At 36.0% G+C, this 27,466-nt stretch overlaps 2 protein-coding genes across 2 annotated transcripts; one reads left to right on the forward strand and one right to left on the reverse strand.

Annotated features, from left to right (window-relative positions):
• Positions 1-2,891: 2,891 nt before the first annotated feature.
• fen1 (flap structure-specific endonuclease 1) lies at positions 2,892-15,410 on the reverse strand. The gene is made up of 12 exons (XM_084398634.1): positions 15,261-15,410; positions 14,924-15,033; positions 14,724-14,826; positions 11,610-11,712; positions 9,878-9,941; positions 9,690-9,799; positions 9,439-9,575; positions 9,278-9,344; positions 9,057-9,188; positions 5,469-5,620; positions 3,330-3,444; positions 2,892-3,144 (listed from the first exon to the last, which is right to left on the reverse strand). Exons 2-12 carry the CDS (start codon positions 15,003-15,005, stop codon positions 3,067-3,069), a joined length of 1,143 nt encoding a protein of 380 aa, XP_084254760.1. The 5' UTR covers positions 15,006-15,033; positions 15,261-15,410; the 3' UTR covers positions 2,892-3,066.
• A 54-nt stretch (positions 15,411-15,464) lies between these two features.
• Positions 15,465-27,429, forward strand: tm9sf1 (transmembrane 9 superfamily member 1). Its single transcript, XM_084398632.1, has 10 exons — positions 15,465-15,518; positions 15,677-15,874; positions 17,194-17,414; positions 17,548-17,679; positions 19,017-19,139; positions 20,016-20,368; positions 22,273-22,427; positions 23,898-24,083; positions 24,393-24,666; positions 26,269-27,429. The coding sequence occupies exons 3-10, from the start codon at positions 17,202-17,204 to the stop codon at positions 26,660-26,662; spliced, it is 1,830 nt and encodes a 609-aa protein (XP_084254758.1). The 5' UTR covers positions 15,465-15,518; positions 15,677-15,874; positions 17,194-17,201; the 3' UTR covers positions 26,663-27,429.
• Positions 27,430-27,466: the final 37 nt, after the last annotated feature.

Raw genomic sequence — 27,466 nt, forward strand, 5'->3', positions numbered from 1 at the left:
ATATATATATATTTTAGGCTATCATAATTTTTTATGAAGATCATGCAATCATGACCATGCCGCAATTACAGTAGCCTATATGTCACTCAGGCTTCACTAACGTGATTGGTACCATAGACTATAGGCTACCGTAGACTGCCATCAAGGCCTCAATGAAGGGGATTATGTGAACAGAAAGGGGGTTCACAATGTAAATGTGCAGCCCAGTTACTATTGGGATTCTTAATATTCCAGATTAGTAATATTATATCAAATAAAAAAAAGGCAGTTGACTAAAATCTTCCATATCACAAATGTGAAAGCAAAATGGCCAGGATCTGTGCATGACTTAAGAGTTTTCAGAGATTCACATTTATGCACATTATTTGAAAGTGGTAAGAAAAGTTCCAGGATTAAATATCAAGCTCACTGTATTACATACACTTATGCTGATCCTAACAGAACTGCATTTTTTCATAGGTGATTATGACATGTTCCTGCCTGCAGACAGGTGTTTTATGACCCCATTCCCTGACCCAAACCAGTTACAATGCAGCTCCAGGACAAGGGCACACAATGAAATGAACTTTGGCTAACTAAAGGGAAGATTTCAGTGTCTGAAAAGTCTGAGGGTTGCACACCTGACAGGGCCTGTGACATTGTTGCATGTGCCATATTACAAAGCATTGCCAAAAAAAAAAAACACTTTTCATTAAATGTTTAATAAAATACAAATATGCTTAGTTCCTTGAGTTTTATTTCAATTGTTCTTTGTAAAGAAAAGCCAGTGGTCAAGTGCCTGCAACGAGATATTAGACACATGCCTCATGCAACAAATAAAAAGGAAAAGTTGGCTATACACTGCCCACCTGTAGGCCTATGTCTCCTCTGTCTGTGCAGACTCTTCTGTAGGCCTTTCTGTAGATGTGGAATCCTGAAACTTATATTGCAGCCATAAAGCATACAAGTATAAATTAAGTAAAGTTATTTATGCACTTGTAGGCTAGTTCCTCCATATGACAGTTATCTGAGAGGGTTTATTCACTGTCCAGTGCAATGGAAACAAATGGACTTTACAAAGTCTTATACTTTCTTTCATTTGGAAAGTTAGAAAATGTCCACTTACTGCACATATTTCAGCCACCACTTTCTTGGGAACAGATACAAGTGTTGGTGTATTATGTAAAAGTGCACAAAAGAGGAAAACACAATATCATTACAATGAACTACACTCGGGAAAAATGTGATCAATAACTCATGGCAAAATATTTTTACATTAACATAAGTTTATCAGGTTTCACTTTCACAAGTCAAAGCAATTCATCATTACTCAAGATTTAACAGCTGAAATGACTATACGGCCTTAATTTAATGCAGTAAAAATTATTTTACAGAGTAGGCTACTAAGATCTTTTCTAATTTTTTTTTTTCAGCCTTTTTCTTGGTTGCTTATAAACAGACAACCATTTATTTAACAGTGCCTTTTATAAAAGAGACTATAATATAACAAAAAATTACCATTATGTAGAATATTTTTGTACTTCACTTTTATTTGTTCCCATGTTCTAGTGTGGTGACTGACATTACAATGAACAAAGTAATTATGCAATTATTAAAATACAAAAATATAGGCTAATAAGTGATAAAAACATCTAACATGGCCACTTCTAACGGATTTAAATTGTCTGCTACTTTTTGCCAGCCCTCTCTCTTGGCTTTTGCAGACTTTAAAGTGTTCCCTGGCGTTTTGATTAAACATTAAAATTCCGAATAAACTTCGACTATCTTGCTCTGCTGAGGAGAAAAACTGAGCGCGCTCTTTGGCCACGCTGAACAGCCAATAGCAGCGTTGCTGATCAATGTTTCTACTATCGATACATATCCCCTCTTTTCAACCAGCGCATGAACGCGCAATTATCTCAGATAACTCAATCCAGCGATACTAATCATGTCCGGCAAGTGTGTTCGAAGAACCGAGTTAGCCAGATCATGATTAGCACGATGATATCATCTTGGATGTGTCATCTGATCTCGGATGTAACAAGCAACGTACGAAGAACGGGCCCCAGGACATCTTGTTCAGATACATGGTATTATGGATTCTAGCAAATACCAACAGATAAAAAAAATCAAAACCTGTCTGCCTCTGCTAGAAATCTTATAATGGGCCGTGGTTGGATCTTCCATCAGGACAACGGTCCTGAATGGGTAACTAAGCACAAAATGAAGCTTCTGCCATGACCGTCCCGGTCCCCTAAACTGAACCCTATAGAAAATGAGTGGGCTGAACTGAACAGGAGGACCAACCTGAACTTGTGAATCTGAAGGATCTGGAGAGATTCTGTATGGAGGAATGGTCTCTGATCTCTTCTCAGTTATTCTCCAAACTCATCAGGCATTATAGAAGAAAACTCAGAGCTGTTATCTTGGCAAAAGGAGGTTGCAAAAAGTATTTAATAACAGGAAGCCAATAATTATGGTCAGTGTGTTTGGGAGAAAAGCATTTATTTTATAATGTGATTTACCCCCCACTTTCAATTCTTTTACTTCAACGAAAGGTTAGATTTTTGTAAAAAAAATTAATGAAAGATCAAAAGGATAAACAATGCAGATTTATTTTTTACAGCCATTTATGTTCATATTTACCAGGGGTGCCATTAATTCTGACCACCACTGTAAAATTGCAAACAAACAAAAAAGTCAGAATTGTGAGATAAAAAGTCAGTAAAATTTTTTTAATTCAATGGCGGAAACAAGCTTCCATCCATAGGTTAGAGATCTGGATAGGAACCAAAAGTTTATAGGTTTAACCTACAGTAGGGATTGTAATAAATATATTCATGTAATCAGCCTGTTTAAATATCTTAAAACCAGACAGAATTTCATCAAAACAAACCACACAAAACATAATATAGTTTTAAATAGTTATCTTTATTCAAGACAGTACAGAAAAACAGGGCATTTAAAACTTATTTCCCCCAAGTTTATTAAAATACTTATAATATTCTCATGTTTTGTTCGTCAATATGAAATGAAATAACTGTTAAGGGCATGACCAGCTCTGAACTCCTCTGGCTGAAATCACTTTCATTTACCCTTCTTAAATTTGCCTGATGTAGCGCTTGTTTTCTGCTTCTTCTTGGCAGATCCTTTTATTTCAGGCTCCTAAGTAATACAAAATATATATATATATTTTACAAATCACTTTGCAATGAAGCAATAAAAATAAAAAATCATGAAGAAATCCACACAATTACCATAACCTCAATCATGAAAGTATTACTATTTTTCAGAGTATTAAATTATCTCAACATAGCTATTACAAGTTAGTTCCAGTCATTACATCCTACCTTACGCTTAGAAGAGATTGATCCGGTTACAGTAAAGAACGTGTCCAGCCGGCCCTGGGTGCTCACTTGTCTACTCTTCATGATCTTCTTACAGCCGTTGCGGATACGATCCTCACTAGCAACACACAAAAGAACAATTTCATCTTTGTTTCATCTCAAACCCCACAGCACAACAGGCCTCAGTGCGAGTGTTTGCATATTCTGACAAGTGAGTCTTGTTAAACTTCAGTGTTCAATGAACAAGCGCAGGTGGAGGAAGAACATCAAACAGACAGAGCACAGTAGAACAGGAGTGCAATATTTCTGCCTACAATACACATTTTGCTAAAATATGCTTGGTTAGAAATTAAGTGTAGGTTTAAAAAATTCTACATTTAACAAGTAATCATATTTATGAGAGCATTAACAGTAAAGACACTATTGTTGGTATAGCCCATTAATGTAATATAATTATTTTATAATGTATCATTTAGTAGGGTTGTCAAAAGTCGGTACTGAAATTTTAAAAATATGATACCAGCATTTCTGTATTTCTGTAGTCAAGTCACCTTCATTTATATAGCGCTTTTTACAATACAGATTATTTCAAGCAGCTTCACAGGTAGTACAGAGGACCGGATATATTCAGTTGCTTTCAGTCGTTTCCGTGTTTATCTAAGCGCAGAGCTCCAGCCTAACTGACCACAAAAAGACAATTTAAATATGATTCCTGGATGTTCTGCGCATCTCTGTGTGAATGGCGCAGATGCGCGGTTTCAATTACCACACACACACAGACACGCACTGAAGTTCGCTGTGTTATCAGCCTCTTCCACCTCACTATATGAGGACATGAATGCATGAACTAACTTAGTCTCCAGAGCCGCTCTGGGTCTGAATCACTTCATGAGCATTTTACAGTTTCATTTGAGAAAAACACTATCATCATATCATACACCCACAGAAACTCACGGCAACCCGTCTTCACGGCAACCCGTCAAAATAAAAGTTTGGTTTAACTTGAAGAAATTGACAGAAATATATTGGGCTACTGTTGTACATTACCATCATAAATAATAAACTCATTGAATTTAATATTTTTTTCAAATAGTTAAAATAAATATTTCCAACAGATTTTGCTGTGGTACTGAAATTGGTACCGAGAACTGTTAAATTGTAATGGTATTGGTACCGACTACTGGAATTTTGGTATCGTGACAACCCTAATTTATAGTGAATGCGTTTCTTCATACCTCGCACAAGTGAATATTTTGTGCTTTTGTTTTTATTGTTATTTTAATTTCTGTTTTAAATAGTAAACAATCGGTTGTTTTTAAGTTTAGAATGTAATGTTTGTATTTTAACCCTTTTTTGTTTATAATGTACAGGATAGCCTACATAGATATTCACTATATTTGTTTTCATAGGCTTTATATAACACATTGTTTAGAGGACAGCATTGGGCAGGATGTGGAATAACAGTGTTTAAAATAGATTAAAATATTTTTTTAATTAAAAAAATAATTATTAAATGTATGATCATTTTGAGATTTTTCATCCGACTAATCAAAACATTTGACAGATTAATCGATTATCAAAATAATTGTTAGTTGCAGCCCTCATCACAACCTTTGTGTACAAGCCATTTCATATCCAAAGCCATTAATGTGGCATCACAAGCTGCTTTTGCAATGGTTTGTAGTCATCTAGATATATTATGAATAAAGTAATAGCTGTTTATTTACACAAATGAAATTAACACTTTACACGTTATATGACAGTAAACTCTAAATCAAACTCTAATTCTGTAGGAAGTACATGCTAACTAATATTACACAGTACTGAGTGTAATTACACTGTAACAATGACACCTTAAAAGACACCTATTTTAAGGTGTCTGTGTTACAGTGTAAATTATACATTTAAGTACTGAGTAATACTAATGAACTACATGTACTTACTATAGGGTTTGGATTAGGGTGTACTTTTGGGTTAGTTGCATGTAATTATGCACAATTATGCAAAAATAAAGTGTTACCAAATAAAGTGTAACTAGTATTTGTAATTTAAATAAATGTATTTTAAACTGACTTTTGTGATGTTAGTAGTTCCAGGTTTGGGCAGAAAGTAGTATTTGTAGAGATTTAAGTTTGTTTGTACCTGAACTGTTTCTCAGCACACATGAACTGAATTAGTTTCTCCTCGTCAGGTTCGTTCCACTTCAGATCGACAGATGTGTCGTCCACGACCTCGGGCTCCAAGAACAGACCCCGAGCCTCTTTATACAGCCAGTCTTCTGGAGCTGGGTGCTTCTGCAGCACAAACCAAACAAACAATATGTTGTAAGTCTACTTTAAAGATGAAGGCTGTATGTTGTGGTTTTTTAGTAACAATGAAACAGCAATTCACTTTTCATGAGAGAAGAAGCGCGATCCACTTCTGTCTTCTTCAGAATATTACGAGATTGAAAAATGTAAACAAATTTACAGAGCAAAAGAAAAAATCTTGCTATGTCAGTGCAAGTAAAAGTTGTGAAGTTAGTTAATATAAAGCTGATATAGGTATAGAGACTTGAACATTTAATCTCACATGAAATACATTATAAATACTTTGCATGTTAAATATACGTGCAACATTTCAGTCGTAAATAAACTATAAATGTTAGCTAGTTTGTTCATTACCTGCCTAGCGATGTATGTTAAACATATGCTAAAATATAATTAAATAGTTTGTTTACAGGGGCAGTACGCAACAATAAACATGGCTGCAAATGTGCCAGAATTAGCAAAAAGGCTATTTTTCATCTGTAGACCCTTGACAGAATGTTAAAAGTCACCCTAAAAACAAAAAACAAAGCATCTTATATTAATGCACACAAGAGATTTTTTTTTTTTTACATCATCAAATAAAAAATAAAAGTATATGATTCCACGCAGAAATCGTGCTAAAATACATTAACAGACAATTTTATCTAAACATATATTGTGCTACATAAAAGGTAAGCAAAAAAACAGTAGCAATTATTACAAAGAAGCTACAATCAGAATAAGATACTAATGTTGACAGTGCTGAGTAGCAAGTAACCGTTTTTAAGACAAAACATAACCACACGTATCCAGTCTTCTAATCAGGGTTCGTACACTTTTTCCAAGGTCAAATTCAAGCACTTTTCAAGCACTTTCCAGGTCCATTTTAAAGCTTTTTCCAGCACCTTACACTACCGTAAATTACATACCAATACATAGTTTAAATTATTATTTTGTGTTTTTATCACATCAAAAGAGATAAACAGCCAAATGTTTCATAATAGCAGAGGGCTGCACGATATTGAAGAAAAATGAGATATGCGATAACTCATTAAATAATGCGATATTCAATATGCGATACGATAATGCTTAAAGTGTGTCAGATTAACTTAAATTATCTTTAAAATATCTTTAAAATGATATAACCTACACATACGTGTTTCACATTTTTTTTGTGATAAGAAAATATCCCTACAACTTCAAGACAGTGAACATCAGTGTTCTGTAGCATAAGAAGTGTTATTTCAACATCACTGGGGTTTAGGGGTTCAGGTTATCCTACATTAGGGTTATATATTTAACAACAGAAACTGATTAATCAAATGTAAAAATAAACACTGCTTAGTTTTCACTGCATGAATTAAATATATCGATTCTTATTAAAGCTACAAAAGTTAGCCTATTCAGCCAAAAGCAGTGAGTGATTTCTTTGTCTTTTGTTCATGACCCCAGTTATTGTAAGCCGTTGCGATATGCAATTATGCATATTGTAATATATACATTTGCAATATTTCGATATATTGTGCAGCCCTAATATTTAAGCCAATCACAAGTTTTATTCTTCAAAATGTATCACTAAGTATATAGCCTAAAGCATATGAATAATATAGTTTTCATTATATTAATGTCCAAATATTGCTTACCAGATAATGTGATTTATAGGCTGTAAAACTGAATTAATTTCAAATATGAAGACTTAGGATTTGAACAGAAATATTTGACAGGCCTTCCCGTTTTGGGACACATTCTTGATATAGACAAGGTTTGAACAATATCTGAGTGCACAGGCACCTGCCTAATAAATGTGTTTCATTGCCAAGATGTCTTGGGCCAAGACATAACGTTAGCTAATACATTTACTGGAATAGAGCAGTGTAAATATTGCATAGGGCCATCCTAAACCTTACAGTAACAGTATACTTCTTATGACACTGACTGATTTTAGTTCAGCTAACGTTTGCAGGTTAATTTGCACGTTACAGTTCTGTAATTTTGGCAATTTTCACTGCATATTCCACAAATGAACGTGACATAACGGACATGCAATACTTACATTACATTATCACACCAAGTACTCTCAGTCACTAATGGCCCTTTCAGATAGGACGCGGACCGCGCTGCGCTATGAAATGAAACCGATATATTTCAATGGCTTGCGCCGCACTACTCAGACCAAAGCCAAGCGGAGCTCAGCGAGCTCGCGCGCACGCCGCGGTCAAAGTTTAAAATAGTTCAACTGTTGCGCTGCGTGGCCAATAAAAACGGTGCATCCAAACAACCGCGGAAATCAAAATGAAAACTCCGCCTACTTTTGCTCTGGCCAGCGTAACGCAAATCAATCTGTATCTGATTCTGAAGGGCTACATTTTTTTTCTCCATTTAATAAAGAACTATTTCATCAGAAAGATATTTCTTGTGAAAGAAATACAGTTACAAATTCAAGCATTTTCAAGAATTTTATCCAAAATTCAAGCACTTTTCAAACCTTGAAAACACAATATCAAAATTCAAGCACTTTCAAGGATTTCAAGCACCCGTACGAACCCTGTCTAATTGTTGATGGGATGGAGTTCCATTCCCTTGTGGCTTTAAATGAAAATACAGACTGACTAAATTTACATTTCTGAGAGGAATAATACCCTCTTTCTTCTTTAGAGGTACAGCAGTCACGTGGTACAGGTAGGAGCTCTCAGACAATTCCCAACTTACAAGCGGTTATTACGAGCTCTACCAGGACGTGAACACTTTTTACAAGTTGAAATCTCGTAATTACAGTAATAACAACATGGCGTGAATGCACCATTAATGAGCAGTGTAACAGGTGTACCCTTAGCCTAATAAAGAGGCTGCTGAGTGTATATTCCCCTCACAAAAAATGAGGAACAAAATCACTATGGGTCTTCACAAAAAAAAAAGATTAATCTAATTTTTCATTACGCAATGGCCAGTAAAAATAATTAAATGCATAATACATAAATAAAATGATGGAAAAAAAAAATAGTAAAGTTGCCAAAAGTTATTTTCAAACAAAGCAATGCACTGACCACTAGAGGGCACAATTCACCAAGTACATGATCCGGGATGTGTGTTTTGAAAGGGTGCATTACTAATATAAATGCCATCTTGAGGATGTACCGACCTGCAATGTGAAATTCTGTAGGGGTGGATTATTGAATCCACTACCGCTTCAATTTATATCCTTTTTGAGTGGTTTGTAATCAAGTTATTAATCAATATTTATCTTTCTAAATATTAAATGACTTGAATGACTTCAAGCTTTTGAGATTTAAGTAGTTGTAGAACTACATGTCTTCTCAACTGGAACGTCCCCATCTCTGACTCCTGGTCTACATTCATCATATCTGGTCCTCTGGTTTTAACTATAAATTCCCCTACAATTCAATAATAAGTAAATGGCTTTAAACAGTGTAAATAAACTTACATTTGGGTCAATATTGTCAAGGATCTCTTCAATAGAGCCGTGCTGTTTAATGAGGTCGATGGCTCTCTTGGGTCCGATTCCTCTTATAGTGCCACAGTAGTCACAGCCCAGAAGGATACACAGGTCAATGAACTGAGGAAGACATTCAAACACAGCAATTAGAAAGAACTGACACTTCTACATATGTACAAAAGAGGATGTACAGAAAGCAAAGGTCTCACCTGTTGATTTGTCAGACCCATATCCTGTAGAATACGATTGAAATGAAACTCTTGGACAGGGAGCTTTCTAAAATGGAAAAAAAGAGAAAACCACCCAAACATTGTCCATCTCCATTACAAATACAAAAACTATTTCAGATATGAAGCGTATCCAAACATACTTTGCTTCACTGGCTGTTAGATGCCTCAACAGGACTGTTGTTCCGAATGTCAAACCGTCCATATCTTCTGTTGCGGTGGCATAAACCTTCCCTGATTTCACCAGAGCAGCACAGCTCGCCTCAGCCTCACATGGAGCCTTAACATGAAATGTATACAATTTTGCTTAAATCCACAAAATAATTATCTGCATAATAATATTAATATAATAATGATATTCTATATAGTCGGCAGTCAGTGACTGGGGCTGTACCTCAATGTACGGGACTCCCATCAGAGTAAGTAACTTCTTGCATTCATCATTGTGTTGTTTGGTGACTTTCACTAGTCGCTTACTGAACTTGTCAATGTTCTCCTGTTCACCTGTGAGAATTTTTGGAATTAGGATCCATTTTAAAGAATTATTTTCAAGAAAACATGCTGTTTTGAAAGTGTCTGTACCTGCTTCCTGTGCCTGAGCTAGAAGTTTCTCAGCCTCTGCTCGTCTCTCGCCTCTCTTCTCCAGCTGCAAGAATAAAAATAAATATATGTTAAAAGTCCCTCTGCAGTTAATAATTTAATCCCTAACTTTTTGGGTGAAAATAATTTCTTCATGCCTTAAAATAGCTTAAATGTAACTACACCCCTGCTTTATTACTATAGTACTAAACACCAGTGGTTCTCAAACTTTTTTGAGTAATTAATGACAGAATTTTCATTTTTGGGTAAACTAACACTTAAAGTGTAAGTTGCAGGTTAACCACCACAGCCAATAAATGTGTAAATTAAAGTGCTCTATATGTATATATTTAATTATTTCGGTCTTAAAATGCGTTAAAATAACATTTTTTGGGGTTTCTTCAAAGGTAGCGTGTTTTTTCAGTTACTGGGTGATGACGTCACAAGAGGAACTCGCAACCCATACTCTGCTAGATTCTTACTATATTATGGCTGTTTGGAGAACGACTGAGGATGTGGGAAACCATCAAATTCGTTATGGACCACAGCCCTACAATTTTTAACCGGTTAGGCGTGAGAGAGGGGAGCCATGGCACTCAAAGAGTTATTAATGCTTGGTGTGAGGAGAATTAATTAGTGGGTTGGCTTGGTGTCCAGGTGAGTAACGTTAGCTACGTTAGAGCTATCTACTTTTCAAAATATTGCCGTCATGTAGAATAGCAAGGAGGGACAACGACTGAAGACATTATTTACTTACAGTACACGGTGTCAGTCAAAATCAGAGCTGTAGAGATGCACACACTGCACAGGCATCAATCGCGAGTCTCATCGACGCCTCAAATGTCATGTAAGTTAACTTTATTAATACCCTTCCTCAATCCACGCGTTATCAATTTCTCACGATTTAATTAGCGATGTTTATTGTCAGAAAAGAAAAAGAGAGATCGATGTCCCCATCATTGTGTTTGTGTGGGCGAATCAGCAGTGGAGAGTATGTGCTGCCGTGAGGTGAACGCGAACAGCTTGACCTGCGACCGGCTGATCTGACGCGCTTGAACCCGTTTGTTTTGCGATTAGCTTACTCTCATTTCAGGCTGGATCACGTTCCCCTTTAAGTCAGCACACACGAGCATGTTTACAATGGAGTTATTTTATTCATAATTTTTTTTATCAAATAAAACATACAACCAACTTTTCTGAAGTTATGTAAGGCGAATATAGCTGCTAGCGTACGGTAACTCTACTAGTGAGTTCCTCTTATGACGTCATGCCCCATCTAGTGGAAGGGAGCGGGAGCGGTTAAAACCACTGTTAAAAGTGCCAACTTTTCATACTATATCAGCATTTTGGTATAAAAAACAATGGTGGGCGGTTCTTATCTTTATGTTTAATAAACACATTGCATTACTTCGTGAAAAATTTTACCTGCAACTTACACTTTAAATGAAATAAGGTTATAAGTTGTGAAATGTACAGGCACAAATATGCCATCTCGTAATACCTAAAACAGTGTCACAGTATTTTTACGGTGAATTTCTGGCAACCGCAGCATCCAGTTTTTATTGTTTTGGTAATATTGTTTTTTTGTTTAGCTTAATTGATTTGTTTATTGTACGTATTCCCTTTAGCAAATTATAATTCAGTATTTTTTGGATGAAAAAAAAAGTTTGGAATGACACAAGTATGAGTAAATATTGACAATTTTCTTTAGAGTAATTGCACGTGTCTGACGCACCTCTCCTGATTTCATCTGAGGGGGCTTCCCATCAAACACATAAACCGGCTTGATGCCGTTCTCCAACATTCGGATGGTCCTGTAGAACATGCCCATGAGGTGACTGCGGAGACAATGACACATGTATGAATGTTACGATCATGCAAAGATAAAGTGGCACATGGTTATATACTCAGAATCCAAAAGTGGATCACGGTCCAGTTCCGGACCCTGGCTTGGTTCCAACCAGACCGTGAGACATGACGACGGTAGCACCATTTGACCTTTTCTACTATTTAAAGTTAACTTTTTATTGCAGCGATATATCCTAATATTTTTATCTAGAGCTAAACGTGCCTCATTCAAGTCCTTTCCATTTTGTGTGCTTTGCTTCTCTCTGCGCCACAAGACGCGGTTTTGACAACAGTAGCAGAAACACGGTAAGCAGCAAAACAGCTTGATCAAACTTGACTAAAACACCTCAGAAAATGAGAATCCAGCATACAATTATTTGTATCTGTCATACAGTACAGGCCAAAAGTTTGGAAACATTACTACTTTTAATGTTTTTGAAAAAGTTTCTTCTGCTCATCATATAGAAAAAAAAAAAAACATGTAATATTGTGATATTATTACAATTTAAAATAATTGGTTTTCAATTTATTATACTTTAAATTATCATTTATTTCTGTGATGCAAAGCTGAATTTTCAGGATCATTACTCCAGTCTATCACATGATCCTTTAGAAATCATTCTAATTGGATGATTCATTATCAAAGTTGGAAACAGTTCTGCTGCTTAATATTTTTTCATAACCTGTGATACTTTTTTAGGATACTTTGATGAATAAAAAGTAAAAAAAGAAATAAGAAAAAAAGAAAAAAAGAAAGAAGCAAATGTTTTAAAAATAGAAATCTTTTGTAACAACAATATACACTTACTGGTCAGTAATTTGGGGTCAGTAATTTTTTTCTTCATTTTTTTTTTATAAATCAATACTTTTATTCAGCAAGGATGTGTTAAATTGATCAAAAGTGATAGTAAAGAAGATTTATATTATTAGAAAATATATATAGATCTTTTTTTTTTTATGCAGTTCTTTTTAACCTTTTATTCATCAAATATATTAGGCAGCAGAACTGTTTCCAACACTCATAATAAATCAGAATATTAGAATGATTTCTAAAGGATCATAGACTGGATGTCACATGTGACACTGAAGACTTGAGTAATGATCCTGAAAATTCAGCTTTGCATCACAGGAATAAATGATAATTTAAAGTATAATAAATTGAAAACCAATTATTTTAAATTGTAATAATATATCACAATATTAAAAAAAATGTCTGTATTTTTGATCAAATAAATGCAGGCTTGATGAGCAGAAGAAACTTCTTTCAAAAACATTAAAAATAGTAATGTTTCCAAACTTTTGGCCTGTACTGTATATATGACTCTGATCATTCAAATAAACAAGTTTTTTGATCAGACGATTTTTTTACATCTACATTTAGCATTAATAACCAGCATGTTAAGAGCATTTCATAACAAACAATGTTATAAAAGGAATTTTTTTTTTAAACAAAATATAAAATGGTCCAGACTTCAAGAGGAAAACCCTGAACCCCAACACCATATCTTTGTCACATGATGGCCTTCTGCCATACATGGGTATCTAAATGTAAAATTAATAATAGATTGATAAAACATCTGGGCCCGTATTCATAAAGATTCTAAGAATCCTCTCAGAAAACTCTTAATTTAGCTTAAAAACTTTTATGTAGGAGTCTTAGCTTAAGAGCGATTCGGGACCGATCTGAGAGCAACTCTGAGTAAGGAAAAGACAAAAACTTTTATCTTAGTGAGGAGGCGGGGTTGACCCTGTTGCTATGTATGACACTATCTTTTGAAGACTGTGATTGGTTGGTTGTCCAAGAAGGAAAAAAAAAGTGATTTTAAGTATAGGGTCTATTCTAAGCCTTCACTTTGAACTTACATGCGTAATTTTTCCTATTTGATCGTTCTCTCTCACACACACACACACACACACACATTATATATGTGTATATAAATCCTTTTTTTATTTACCATGCTGTTGATTTCCTATAAGGTATTATTTGATTGCTTAGAATGATAAAAATTGTTCCACTCTTTCCAGTTACACTGATTGCTGGCATGTCTATTTAAGCGGTGGTTTGAATGTTGGTTTTAATGTATCAAACATGGAATTTTCCCAGTTGCCAAATATCGTAATGTAGTGATTACTTTCATTTCAGGCGCTATGGCATTTCTGCGCTGTGTCGGAGATATTAGCGTGTCTCTAATAAGATTAGTCACAAACATGATCCCTGCACGATCTAATCTATAGTGTGTTATTAACTCACTGTTATTCATTGTCTGCAACACATTTCTTCTCCCTCTTCGTCTTTCTGCCATTTTCTCCTCTGCTAAAGAAACTCTTAAGCCTCTTAAAAGTCCTCGTCCGTGCTCCTAACAATTTTGACCTTAAGACCTCTTTTAAGGGTTAAGATGCTTTCTGAATTACTTTTTTCTTTACTAGGAGTTTTTCTTTAATTTTAAGAGTAAATGCCCACATTTCTAAGAATATTCTTAGAATTTTGTCACTAGGAGCTACTCTTTGCATTAAGATTCTTTATGAATACGGGCCCTGATCTTACCCTTTAATATTCACATCAAACTCAATTCCTGGAGGGCCACAGCTCTGCACAGTTTAGCTCCAACCAGCTCCAACTCACACCTGCAAGGAAGTTTCTAGTAATCCTCAAGACCTTGATTAGCTGGATCAGGTGTGTTTGATTAGGGTTGGAGCAAAACTGTGAAGAGCTGTGGCCCTCCAGGAATTGAGTTTGAGATCACTGAGCTAAAGGTTTTTTTTTGTTTTGTTTTTTTACTCTCAGAAACCACTGCTCTGAGGGCCCAATATACTCATCTTTGATGACCATTTAGGATTTTTTTCTTTTACAAAGTACTACTGCTGCCCATTCCAAAACAATTGTCCGGACCTCTTGGAACTTTAACTGAATTTAATTACCACTGATCTACACTTTGAACTCAATCAGATTCTCGTTTTTCATTTCAGTCGTGGACAAATGATAGTAGACAACAATACATACCTAGTGGTCTCTCCATCTTCATTTTGCAAAACATTTCCGTCCTGTCTGACAGCGATCAAAAACTGGTAGATGCACATGGATGCATCAATAGCAATCTTCCTTCCTTCATGCGAATATGATACACAAATATAAATACACACACAGACACGGTTTACTTGGAATAATTATCATAATCTAATTTAAATGATAGGAGGCCTTACCAAAGTAGTTTTTGATGTCTTGCTCCTTGATGGCTGAAGGAGCGTTATCTGCAATGAGCTTTGCAAGACCGTGAATTCCCATAGTGATGAACTATGTTATGATTAGATATCTAAAGGGATTAAAATCCATAAAGGCGAAAATATTAGTTCCAAAATAAAGACCAACACAGAGCAGTTCATAAATCAGTACGGATACTAAATTAGTATCCACACTGATGAGCTGGTCTCTGCAAACAAAACAAAGCTTAAAAGCCCGCAAATATCACAAAGCGGCTTATGCACGCACCGCATTTATGTAACAACACTGCAAAACGCAGAAAAAAAATAGTCAACTTACCAATGAAATGTTTATTTTAGTTTCTCGCTTTGCAGGCATTCACATACAAACGACACCACGAGGAAACGCGTCGTCAATTTCGCGCGAAATCCAAATAAAGGCATAAGTAATCGAATTCCTGTGAAATCGATGGAATCGATGAATCAAATTTGTCTAGTTCAGCCTTCGCAAGGAAGAACAACGGAACGTGCATCTCGAGCGATTAGTCAGGACTGGCGAAACATCAACGAGAAGGAAGAAATGACACCGATGTTCCTGGTAATGGTTATCTCCTATTAACATGCACGGAAAACGTCTGAACCCTCACTTAAAGTTGTGATTTAAAGAATCCGAGAGTTTTTGAAGCAGGTGCAGGTGTTGCGCTGTAGCCACGCCCACCCCGGAAGATCCCGAAAAGGGTGTTTTTATTTTTTAAGGTGACGTGGATTCGCTGTGCGCCGCTGCTGTTGCTCTCGACCTTTTGGCTGTTTCATCGCGGACCGTAAAAGCAAAGACTGGATATCTTCAAACACCAGCAATGGTCAGATATGACAGTACACATTCGCGCGTGCTGTTGACTGGATTTTGAAAAGAAAGAAGCGATTCTGAGGAATCCGAGGAAGCATCTCAAACAGGTTTGGTGCATTTCTCGGATGCGGAAGTATGTTAAGCATCTTAGTAGGCGAAAGGTTTTATAGTGCTCTTAAATCAAAGTGCAGAGACTGGTCGATTTGTTTCTCATTTGTTTATGTCTGAAGGTTGCTAGCTACATCTGTTTATTTAACCTATTAAAACTATTTTTAGTCTAGCGGAGGACGTTGGAAAAATGGTCCAATTCTTCCATTAGGAGACTCCACAAGAACTGGTTTCTGTTACACAAATTACATGTACTTACTATAGTAAGAACAATAAATTATGTATAATTTTACAAGCAACTAAACCAAACACTTTAGTAAATAGGCTATATGTTGTAAATTCATTTTACTAAGTACTTAGGCTATTTGTGTAATTACACTGTCATAATAAGTAAATAAACCTTAAAATTAAGTGACTTCACACCACACTTTACATTACATAGTCCATTTATTTACCTATATTTGCTTCCATATTCAACAATTATGTCATTATGTGAAGTATTACAGATAGTTAATGATAATGCACATCCTTAAACTTTTGTTATCAGTATTCAAATTAATATGAATTATTCAGTTTAATCATTAAATTTATATGAATAAGAAAAAAATATATTGTATGTGATGTGACAACTTTCACTTAAAAGGAAAGTTCACCTCAAAATAAAATCATGATTTAAAGGGATAGTTCACCCGAAAATGTTGTCATAATTTACTCACCCTCACGTTTTACAACATGTTTGAATTTAAGTATCATTTTCATTTCAATTATTAAAATCTAAATCCTTACATTTACATTAATGATTAACTGAAAAAGTGTGTTTTTTGTAGTGTGATCATTTCTCTTAAAGGGATAGTTCACCCCAAAATGAAATCATGATTTTAAAGGGATAGTTTGACCAAAAATCTAAATTTTGTCATCATTTACTCACCCTCATATTGTTCCAAACCTGTATGAGTTCCTTTCTTTTGCTGAACACAAAAGAAGATATTTGAAAGAATGCTGGTAACCAGACAGTTGACGGTAGCCATTGACGTCCATGGGTGCTGTCAACTATTTGATTACCAACATTCAAATTGTATCCCTTGAACCTCTCTTGTGTTTTCCAAATCTATTAGAATTGTTAGTACAATATTACATGTTGTCAAATGTGTACATAAAAATGTATAATAATTATAAAAGAATCAGCTCTGATGGAGTCTAGCATGTCAAATCGCAGGACCTGTCAACCATAAGCCATTTAAAATAATTATAAAAAAAAAAATTTGTTGTCTGCATAGTTGCTGACCCCTTTTTACAGTCTTGATTTGCTCACCAACAGGTGTTGTCATGACAGCAAGACTGGAACATTCAGGCCTGTGTGTCGCTGGTCGATCCATGAGGCTCTGTGTGCTGGTCCTGTGCCTGCTGCCTCACTTTGGCTGGGCAGTCAGCTACAAGCAAGGCGATCCGGTGACCCTGTACGTTAACAAAGTCGGTCCGTATCACAACCCACAGGAAACCTATCACTATTACACTCTGCCGGTCTGCAGACCTAAAGAGGTGAGTGTACACTAATCTGTATTATCTGGATATATTAGTGTGCTTGCTTTATGACCTTATGGTGCAATACATGGCAATAAGATTTACTGTTAGTGCAGCTCTATCACCTTGTGGATGATTGATTTGTTTGCAGGTCCATCATAAAGCCTTGAGTCTGGGAGAGGTGTTGGATGGTGACCGTATGGCTGAGTCTCTTTACGACATCCGCTTCAAGGAAAACAAAGAGCGACAGGCGCTATGCAAGCTCACTCTCTCTGAGAAAGAGGTAGCAATGCAGTCATTCAGAACATTTTTTTAAATGCAATCTTAGGGTACGTTTACACGACAACGATATGCTTAAAACTGAGAAGTTTTTGTCCTTTGAGTTTTCCACGTACAGATTGTCAAAACGATCCCTGTTCACACGGATCCGCGAAAACAGACCATTAAATGGCGATGAAACACTATAGACTGAACACGTTATACGCATGTTCATGACGTCATCGTCTTCAGAGATTCATGTTTTTGTTGTTTCCACGGAGACCGTTTTCAGGAATGTGCACTTTGAAACCCATTTTTAAAACTCCAGGCACCCAAAACGCCGTAGTCGTGTAAACAAACGGCCAAAACGCATACAAAGTTTTACGTTTTTAGTTGAAAACGGTGTCGTGTAAACAGCCCCTTATTTAGAACTTTTGGGATTTTAAGTTCCTGATTTTGTTAATGGCACTTGGAATGCAACATTTTGGGAAATTATAAGCAAAACGAACCGTTTCCCTGTATGCAGGGCCGGATTATCCATAGACGGGACTGGGTCGAGTGCCCTGGGGCAGCAGCCAATAGGGAGGCACCCAGGGCCAGATTATCCAATGGGCATTATGGGGCCCAAGCGAGTGGAAGAAATTTTTTTTTTTACTTTTTTTACATTTCCGATAACGGAGCATATATTTGCACTAAGTGCCTGTCTTTTTGGCAAAAAGTGCGCATTTTGCTCACGCAATCAGCATGGTGATCTGGTGTTTTCTCCAAAATAAAAGCTCAAGGGTTTATTTCTTGCAAGTGAAGAAATTAGGACAGAAGTATTGTAATTTTCCTATAGTGTAATGAAAAATATACTTTTGAAATATTCATTTTCATTTATACACTACATAGGCTATATGGATTTTACGTCATAGTCCAACATAGTTTTACAAAATCCTATAGGAAAGAACGATTATTTATAAGCTTTTCTCCAGCATAGTACAACAAAGTTCCTTTTAAGTCAGTAAAACTGTTAATGCCAAATTAAAATGTCCTTGGACAAACTACATTTGGCCTGCCTAAAAGGGGGCCTACAAGACATTGTGCCCAGGGGCCTCTGACTTCTTAATCCGGCCCTGCCTGTATGGCAGGACTTCTCTATCCTACTCAGGCTCTAATCAAACATGGTTGAACCAGCTAGTCAGGGTTTTCAGGTTCATTTGAGAGTTATGGGTGTGGTGGAGGGTTGGAACTAAACTGTGCAGGAAGCCAGATCTCTTGGAACAGGATTTAACACATTTTAATATCAAAGAAGAGGAAACGGCAGGGATGTGTAGAAATGGCTTCAGATGTCTTATATTTTATGCATTTTTGAAACTACAGGTGGATCAGTTGCGGGAAGCTGTTGAGGAGCTGTATTACTTTGAGTTTGTCCTTGATGACATTCCCATCTGGGGTTTCGTGGGATACATGGAAGAGAGTGGATTCCTGCCTCACAGCCACAAGGTCTTTCTCTATGTCTCCATCACTCACTCACTCACACACATTCAGTGGCCCCAAAAAGTGTTTGGACACTTTGCTGCAATTATTAATGTATGCATTTCTTTGCATAAGATGAGAATATATCAAAACAAGGGCTGTTGTTTTACCAAAAACGTTTGTTCGTTTTAAAAAACATCCAGGGATGGGATTTTCCCGTATTTATATGGATTTCCATATTTTCCAGCCTGAAATGAAAGTGTATAAAATAAAGTTTGAGGGAAAAAGGGTCGGGGGGTGTCGGTTGGGTACTGTATGATGATTGAAATCGTCAAATGGCCTTATACAATTGCTAAATAAACTGCCAATTTGTCATGTTATCAAATACATGGTATGCAATTTATGCTTTAAATTGGTCAAAAATATTTTTGAACTTCTATTAATCAAAGAATCTTTCCAAAAAGTATCCAAAAAATATTTTCCATGTTGATAATAAATCGAAATATTTATTGAGCACCAAATCAGCATATTAGAATGATTTCTGAAGGATCATGTGATTCTGAAGACTGGAGTAATGATGCTGAAATTTCAGCTTTGCCATCACAGTTATAAAGTACATTTAGCAGTATATTAAAATAGAAGTCATTTTAAATTGTAATAACATTTCAAAATATTAATGTTTTACTGTATATTTAAATGCACCCTTGGTGAGCGTAAGAGAGTGAAAACATTAAAAATCTTACCAACCCTAAACTTTGGAATGGTAATTTATGTTAGACATTTATAAAATATAAAATATGTACATTAAGTGTCCAAATCTTTTTGAGGCTTCTGTGTGCTATTTTGATGTATGCTAATTCAGTGAATAAAGCTCTCTCTTCATTCCCTTTTTTTGTACATCAGGTGGGGTTGTGGACGCACTTGGACTTCAATATAGAGTACAACGGCGACTCTGTGATCTTCGCCAATGTGTCTGTGAAGGACGTGAAGCCGGAGCCGTTAGAGGAAGGAGGGGCAGGCCATAGTGCTGGTGTCGGCAGTGGTGGTCTGTCCATCACACACACCTACAGCATTCGCTGGTTTGAGAGTACGTTGCCCCATTCACGCAGAGCGGAGCGCCTCAGAGACTATTCCTTTTTTCCCAAGACTCTGGAAATCCACTGGCTGTCCATCATCAACTCACTAGTGCTGGTGGTGCTACTGCTGGGCTTCGTCATCATCATCCTCATGAGAGTGCTGAAGAATGACTTTGCCAGGTGAGGAGGGATTTGAAGTCACATTCACATATGCAAATTTGGTTGGTTACATAATTAATTAATTAATAACAAACAATTTTTCTTGCTTAAAGGAGACATATCATGCTTTTAAATTGTTCCTTTTTACATATAAATCATACATTTGTAGTCTATATAAAGCGGAACTGCAATGCTTGGGTCTGAATTCTTCATTATTATAGCTCCACAGGCCCCTTTTCTACCCCTTTTCTGATGTGCGTCTGAGAGCAACTCGTTTTGGTGCGGTCTCTTTAAATACAATTGAGACACTTAATACCCCGCCCCCTCTCCAGGTTGCAGAGGTTCAACTCCACCCCGTTCGGCCATTTTTGTAGTTTGATATATACGATTATCTAGCGGCACAGAAACTTTTTATTCACACGTTATTAACAAAATGTCAACAACGGAAGACTTGTCCAGCCAGCCTTACATGTTCGAGCCGGAGCGAGATGAAAATGAAGACGACGAACCTGTAGAACAACGTCTTCATATGGATGTATCGCACTGGTGTGTACTGTATTTACACATGAAACTTTGGTCTTCCGACCTTTTACCACCGTGTCGATTTATTTTGATTAATATGTGCGAGGGAGAGAGAGCAAGACAGCGTCTAGTTTGGAGACGGTGATGTCTTGTTTACACTTTCGCCTGGCTCTGAAGAGAGAGAGAGAGCGCGCGCGCGACCGGGTCTCTCTCTCTGCTCGTTCTTTCAGTTAAACATGCGCCCTTGTCACAAGCGCGGCAGTTCATCTACATTAGACGGTGTAATGAAGCGTGTGGGTTACTACATCCAACAACCGAACATTTTAACTTACTCTCTCGTAACTTCTGCATCCTTTAGCTTGGACTACAAAATTGCAACGAGAAATAAAAATGGCGGATTGCTCGAAGTGTTGGGCCGGAAGTCGATGTCCTTATTTGGCAGTTCCGCTGCAAATACTGTGACGTAATAGTTCAAAAAACGTCATAGATAACAGAAAAATCGGAACAGGTTGAAAAATATGACCAAAACAGAATATAAAGATATCAACGAAGCACCTGAAGAGAATAATTTCATATTTTCTGTACTTCTAAACACTCCAAATATACAACAAAATGCATTTAAGGGCTAAAAAAGTGCATTTGGCATGATATGTCCCCTTTAAAGGTTTCAGCCCTTACTTAAGGACTTTTAATTCTGATTTTATAAGCTGCATTTGAAAGTGTTGTAAAATAATGCTGTAAAACACACCTTTTTCTATTATGACAAATTGCAATGTAACTCGGCAACCAAAAACAGCCTACAGTTAGTCTATATATACTCACTGGCCACTTTATTAGGTACACCTTGCTAGTACCGGGTTGGAGCATCAATACTCATGTAGGATGTGGCGTTTAAATGATGCTCAATTAGAACTAAGGGGCCCATTGTGTGCCAAGAAAATATCCCTCATGCCATTACACCACCAGCACCAGCCTGAACCGTTGATACAAGGCAGGATGGGCCCATGCTTTCATGTTGTTTACAACAAATTCTGACCCTACCATCTGAATGTCGCATCAGAAATCGAGACTCATCAGACCAGGCAACGTTTTTCCAATCTTCTATTGTCCAATTTTGCCCCTAAAACTGCTCATAATTATTTGTCTGATTATTAATATTATTATTATTATTTTATTAGCAAAATTTCGTATTCATTTCTTTTTACTGACCCCAAACGTTTGAATGATTGTGTAACTCTTGCCTTTTATTTTCTGATGATTTTGTATAATGTATATTATCATCGTAAGTCAGGTGAAAGCAATGAAATAGCCAGTATTTATAATAAGTCAATTATCTATATAGAGGAAGAGGAGGGATCATTCATGAACAATGGACTGATGGAACGCTGTCACTGTGTCTGCAGGTATAATGTGGAGGAAGATGGTGGTTGTGACGATCTGGATCAGGGGGATAACGGATGGAAAATCATCCACACAGATGTCTTTCGCTTCCCACCGTATAAGAGCCTCATGTGTGCTGTATTAGGGGTCGGGGCGCAGTTTCTGACTCTGGCCACAGGTATGACATGCTGCAGTATAGAAATATATCAAATGATTAAAAAATGAATGCCTGTTTTCAAATGAGCTTGTGTGAGCATGCACGTAGATTATTTGAGGACAGGGCCGTAACCACCATAGACATTGAGGGAGATAAGTCCCCCCCAATAATTAGAAATAGCCAAATTGTCCCCCCAATATTTAAGATTTATAATGCTGCTCTGCTCTTCTCCATAACGCACTGCTCTGTTTGTTGTTAGGATGACAACAATTCAATAAAAATTTTAGGCTGCTCTGCTTCAGCGGTCTAACAGCACTTGTCAATAGCTGCGTTTACATGGACCCTAATAATCCATTTGTTATCGGACTAGTAGCACAGTCGGAATAAAAGTCACATGACAACAACGTCAATCGGAATGAAGTAACCAAATCTGACTGAAATTTCATTTTGATCGTAACGGGTGCTTTAGACCTTTTCTAATCTGTTCGATAGGACTTATAAATACTTGATCGGATTGAAAACTGAAACTGGAAAGTTGTTGAACGATTTGTAGAGCGAGTCAGGAAACGTTTTCCTCCACCAGCATCACATTGTGACCTGGTCACTGTTCTGGAAGATCCCTCTGGCCACTGTCAAGAACTTGTATCTGTCATTCACAAGACAAACTGATGCTGTATTGGCCGCAAAAGGAGGTCCTACACAATACTAATAAATGATTGTGGTCTAAAACCAGGTATTAGTTTCATTGTCCAACCCCTGTAAGTAGCTAAACATTAAATGTTTGACAACTGTTTCACGATAGAAATGTTAAACGACTGACAGTATATCCGGCTGCAAACTACTCCGCTTTATTCTGTAACGTTTTCGACATATTAGACATAAGAGTAAATGTGTGCATATTTTAAAATAAAATATTATTTGCAAATTTACTTTTACCTTATTCCCTTAAATCCCTATTAATCCTTTAATTATTTCCTTTAAATAAAATGACCAAAAATTTTAATAATTTAATCAAGTCATTTATTTTCCTATTATTATATTTATTTATTTAACTATATATTTTCAATTTCTGCAAAAAAAAAAAAAATTTATAAAAACTTTAGTCCCCACCTAGACACGGTTACAGCCTTGTTTGAGGATGGCATCTCCATTTTAAAAATATTAATATTAATATCTAATAATGTTAAGCCTCATTCTGTTCAGTTCTAATAACTGAATAATGGTATAAATGTATTTATGGTATAAAACAAAAAATAACATGGTTCAACTTTTTATTAATCATGTTAATGCATTAACTTTGACAGCCCTATTTATTTTATGTTATAACCATTTCTGGCACCTCAATTTGTCTGTCACTAATTTGCATTGATGATTTGGCAATATTCTGTGTAAAACAGTCGTGTCAATTAGGTACTTGGGATAAAATTGGGATGAATATGAGAAGAGAGTTGCTGATAGGAAGAACATAACCCTTTTTCCCGGTTTCTTTAGGAATCATTGTCATGGCACTGCTGGGGATGTTTAATGTCCATCGTCATGGTGCCATAAACTCGGCAGCGATTGTACTGTACGCTCTGACCAGCTGTGTGTCAGGTTACTGTTCCTGCAGCTTCTACACACAGATCCAGGGCCAGCGCTGGGTCTGGAACATTATCCTCACCTCCGCGCTCTTCTCTGGTGAGACACAACAATCTTCTGTATTTATGCGCATAGATAGTTTATACAACAGGAGCACACTGTGTGGGGTATTGTTTCCCACAATGCAATGTGCTCAACATGATTTTCCATGTCCAGTTTTATTTTAGATGTTAATCTCAACATGCATGTTACCTGACTCAACATACATATTGTGCAGTATGCTAGTATTCCGTTCCAAATATAGTCTTGTCACAATTACAGTGTCTTCATCAGCAAATGTAACTGACACTTCGCCCACTCACCGTTGCTCTCTTTGTTCTTCTCTATCACTCGCTCTGATTCATTCAGCCCCCCTCTTCTTCACCTGGAGTGTGGTGAACTCCGTTCACTGGTGGAGCGGATCGACCCAGGCCCTGCCGGCCACCACCGTGCTTTTACTGCTTGGCGCCTGGGTGCTGGTGGGCTTCCCCCTCACCGTCATTGGTGGGATCGTTGGAAAGAACAGAGCTGGCAACTTCCAGGCCCCGTGTCGCACTCGTAACATAGCTCGCCAGATCCCCCGGCAGCCCTGGTACAAACACACGGCTGTGCACATGGCCATCGGCGGCTTCCTGCCTTTCAGGTAAGAGCAGTGAGTCTTAGCAGATGATTTCCAGACAGTGGAAGAAAAAAGGAAAACTTTAAGAAAACATTTTTAAATTGTATTACAGCCTGATCCAAAATTATATCCACACAATTTGGCATGTTTCGTTTCATTATTACAGATAAACTCCAAGAACAACCATGCAATATGCTTACAAAATTTTAACACATTTTTTATAATATTTGAATGGGAATATTTGAATACAAATTTAAATTTTCCATCACTTTTGACAACTGCTGTATTTAAGGTAGCATTTTGAATATAATACAATATTTATAAACATTTTATATATAATACATAATATAAGGAAACTTTAAAAAAACATGTTTTCCTGCATAATATAATATATATTTATATAATATAATATCCCATTTAAAAATATAATATATTATATAAGAAACATTTTTAAAAATATGTAAGTAAACATTATAATATATATATATATATATATATATATATATATAAAATAACATTTAAAAAATATATAAGAATTTTATATATATATATATATATATATATATATATATATATATATAAAATAACATTTAAAAAATATATACGAATTTTTATTAAAAAAAATAAATATATAATGTAAAAAAAACATGTTAACATAATATTTAAAAATCATTTTTATATAAAATAAAATATATTATGTAAAAACATTTTTAAAAATAGTGTTATATAAATAAGAAATTATTTTAATATAATATTTGAAAATGTTTCTTTTTTTAATTTTTTTATTTCTTTTTTTAATTGCAAGTTAAAACATTGTAGCTTATACAAGGTAAAAGATCAATGACATATATACACATACAGAAGAGAGAGGGACATACAGAACACCCAAAAAAAAGAGAAAAGAAAAACAACTAAATATAAATATATCAATATAGTGATGTATGCAGGCACATTGGTAAGTTTAAGCAATGAGATATTTTAGTGATATAGATAGAGGCAATTTAAGAGAATCATAGTAATTGTGACAGAGTTGTAGTAAAAGTAGTATTCATACTACTATACTACTACTACTAATAATAATAATTATAACAAAAATAATAATAGTAGTAGCAATAGTAGTGGTAGTAGTAGTAGTAACAATAATATTCATGATAATAATAGTAGGAGTAGCGGTAGCACTGTAATTTATAATAATAATAGTAGTAATTATTATAATAATAATAATAATAATACTATATTTTAGGCCAGTCAATACAATTATTGTAGATATACACTATTCTCTAGGCCTGGGGGCCACTCTACCACTGCCAGTGAGCACAACCAACAGACCCCCTCCCCCCGACATAGACATCTCCCTCAGATTCACCGAAAATGTTTCTTATATAATAAAATGTTATTATAAGGAAAAAAAATATGTATGAAATCTTGCTAATATAATATATTTAAAGAAATAATGACATCATTTTTTTTAAATCATATAGAAAACATTTTAACATAAGATAACATAATTAAATTACTTTTATATTTTATATACATGTTTTAAAAAATATATATTATTTTAATATTATATCTCACTCTATATCTTTATCTCCTTCTACATCTGTTTTTCTCCTCTTGACTTTGCAGTGCCATCTCAGTAGAACTGTACTACATCTTTGCCACTGCTTGGGGTCGTGAACACTACACACTCTACGGCATCCTGTTGTGTGTGTTTGCTATCCTGCTCTCGGTGGGCGCCTGCATCTCTGTGGCCCTCACCTACTTCCTGCTCTCAGGCGAGGACTACCGCTGGTGGTGGAGAAGTGTTCTTAGCACCGGCTCCACTGGCATCTTTATATTTCTTTACTCTCTCTTCTACTACCACAATCGCTCCAACATGAGCGGCCTTGTACAGAGCGTGGAATTCTTCGGATATTCTTTGCTCACTGCGTTTGTTTTCTCGCTCATGCTGGGAACAGTCTCCTTCTGGGCTTCTCTGGCTTTTATTCGTTACATCTACCGTAGCCTTAAGATGGACTGATGGCTGTTTCCTCTCAAAATGCCCCCTTCCCCCCCTCAAATGGGGAATGAGACTCATGGATCAGTTCCTCATGGATCCCTGCATGAGCAGGTTTTGTGTTGCTGAAGTATATTAAACTATCAATGCCAATCTAAGAAGGAATAGGGAACAGACAAAGCGACTGACTAAAGACTAATTTAATATTCCATTTTGCTCACAAACACCCTGATACTTAAAATTCACATAGATATATAGTTGCTAGATTATCTGCACATCAAATACAGACGTATTTGAGAGTCAGCTGGATCGTTTTGTGCTGCTGAATGGGTTAGATTTTCATACTTCAAAATGTTGCTTACCATGTATCCAAGACTTGAAAGTTGAAAGTCTGTTTTGGATTTAATGTAGTGAATATGACTACAATGATTAAATGTCAGTTTCAAGACATAAGGGGGCAAGAATAAGAGGCCTTTATACTTTGTTTCAGAAGACCGTTGAGAAGAAAAAGCACTTATATGTATTGTAGGTGAGTTTACTTGATTATTAAAGGTGGATGTGTGGTTACATGGAAGGATATTATCATCTTTGAGGAAAAGAGACGTGCCATATTGTGTACATGGTGCAATATGCGCATTTTGAGTTTTGTAAGGAAGGTTTAACAAGCAAGCTGAAGAAATTAATAGATTATGGAAGCAATACCATTGTCTGAAGTCGCCATCAACTGTGATCTGCTGAAATGTAAATATATGGTGTTTTCAATAAAGTCAGTTTTATTACAGAGAAATAAATGTGGGTGAAATGCAATGATTGTGGTGTCTATCATAT

Source organism: Rutilus rutilus (genome assembly GCF_951802725.1).
Source record: "Rutilus rutilus genome assembly, chromosome: 24".
In the NCBI taxonomy this organism is placed as follows: Eukaryota; Metazoa; Chordata; class Actinopteri; order Cypriniformes; family Leuciscidae; genus Rutilus; species Rutilus rutilus.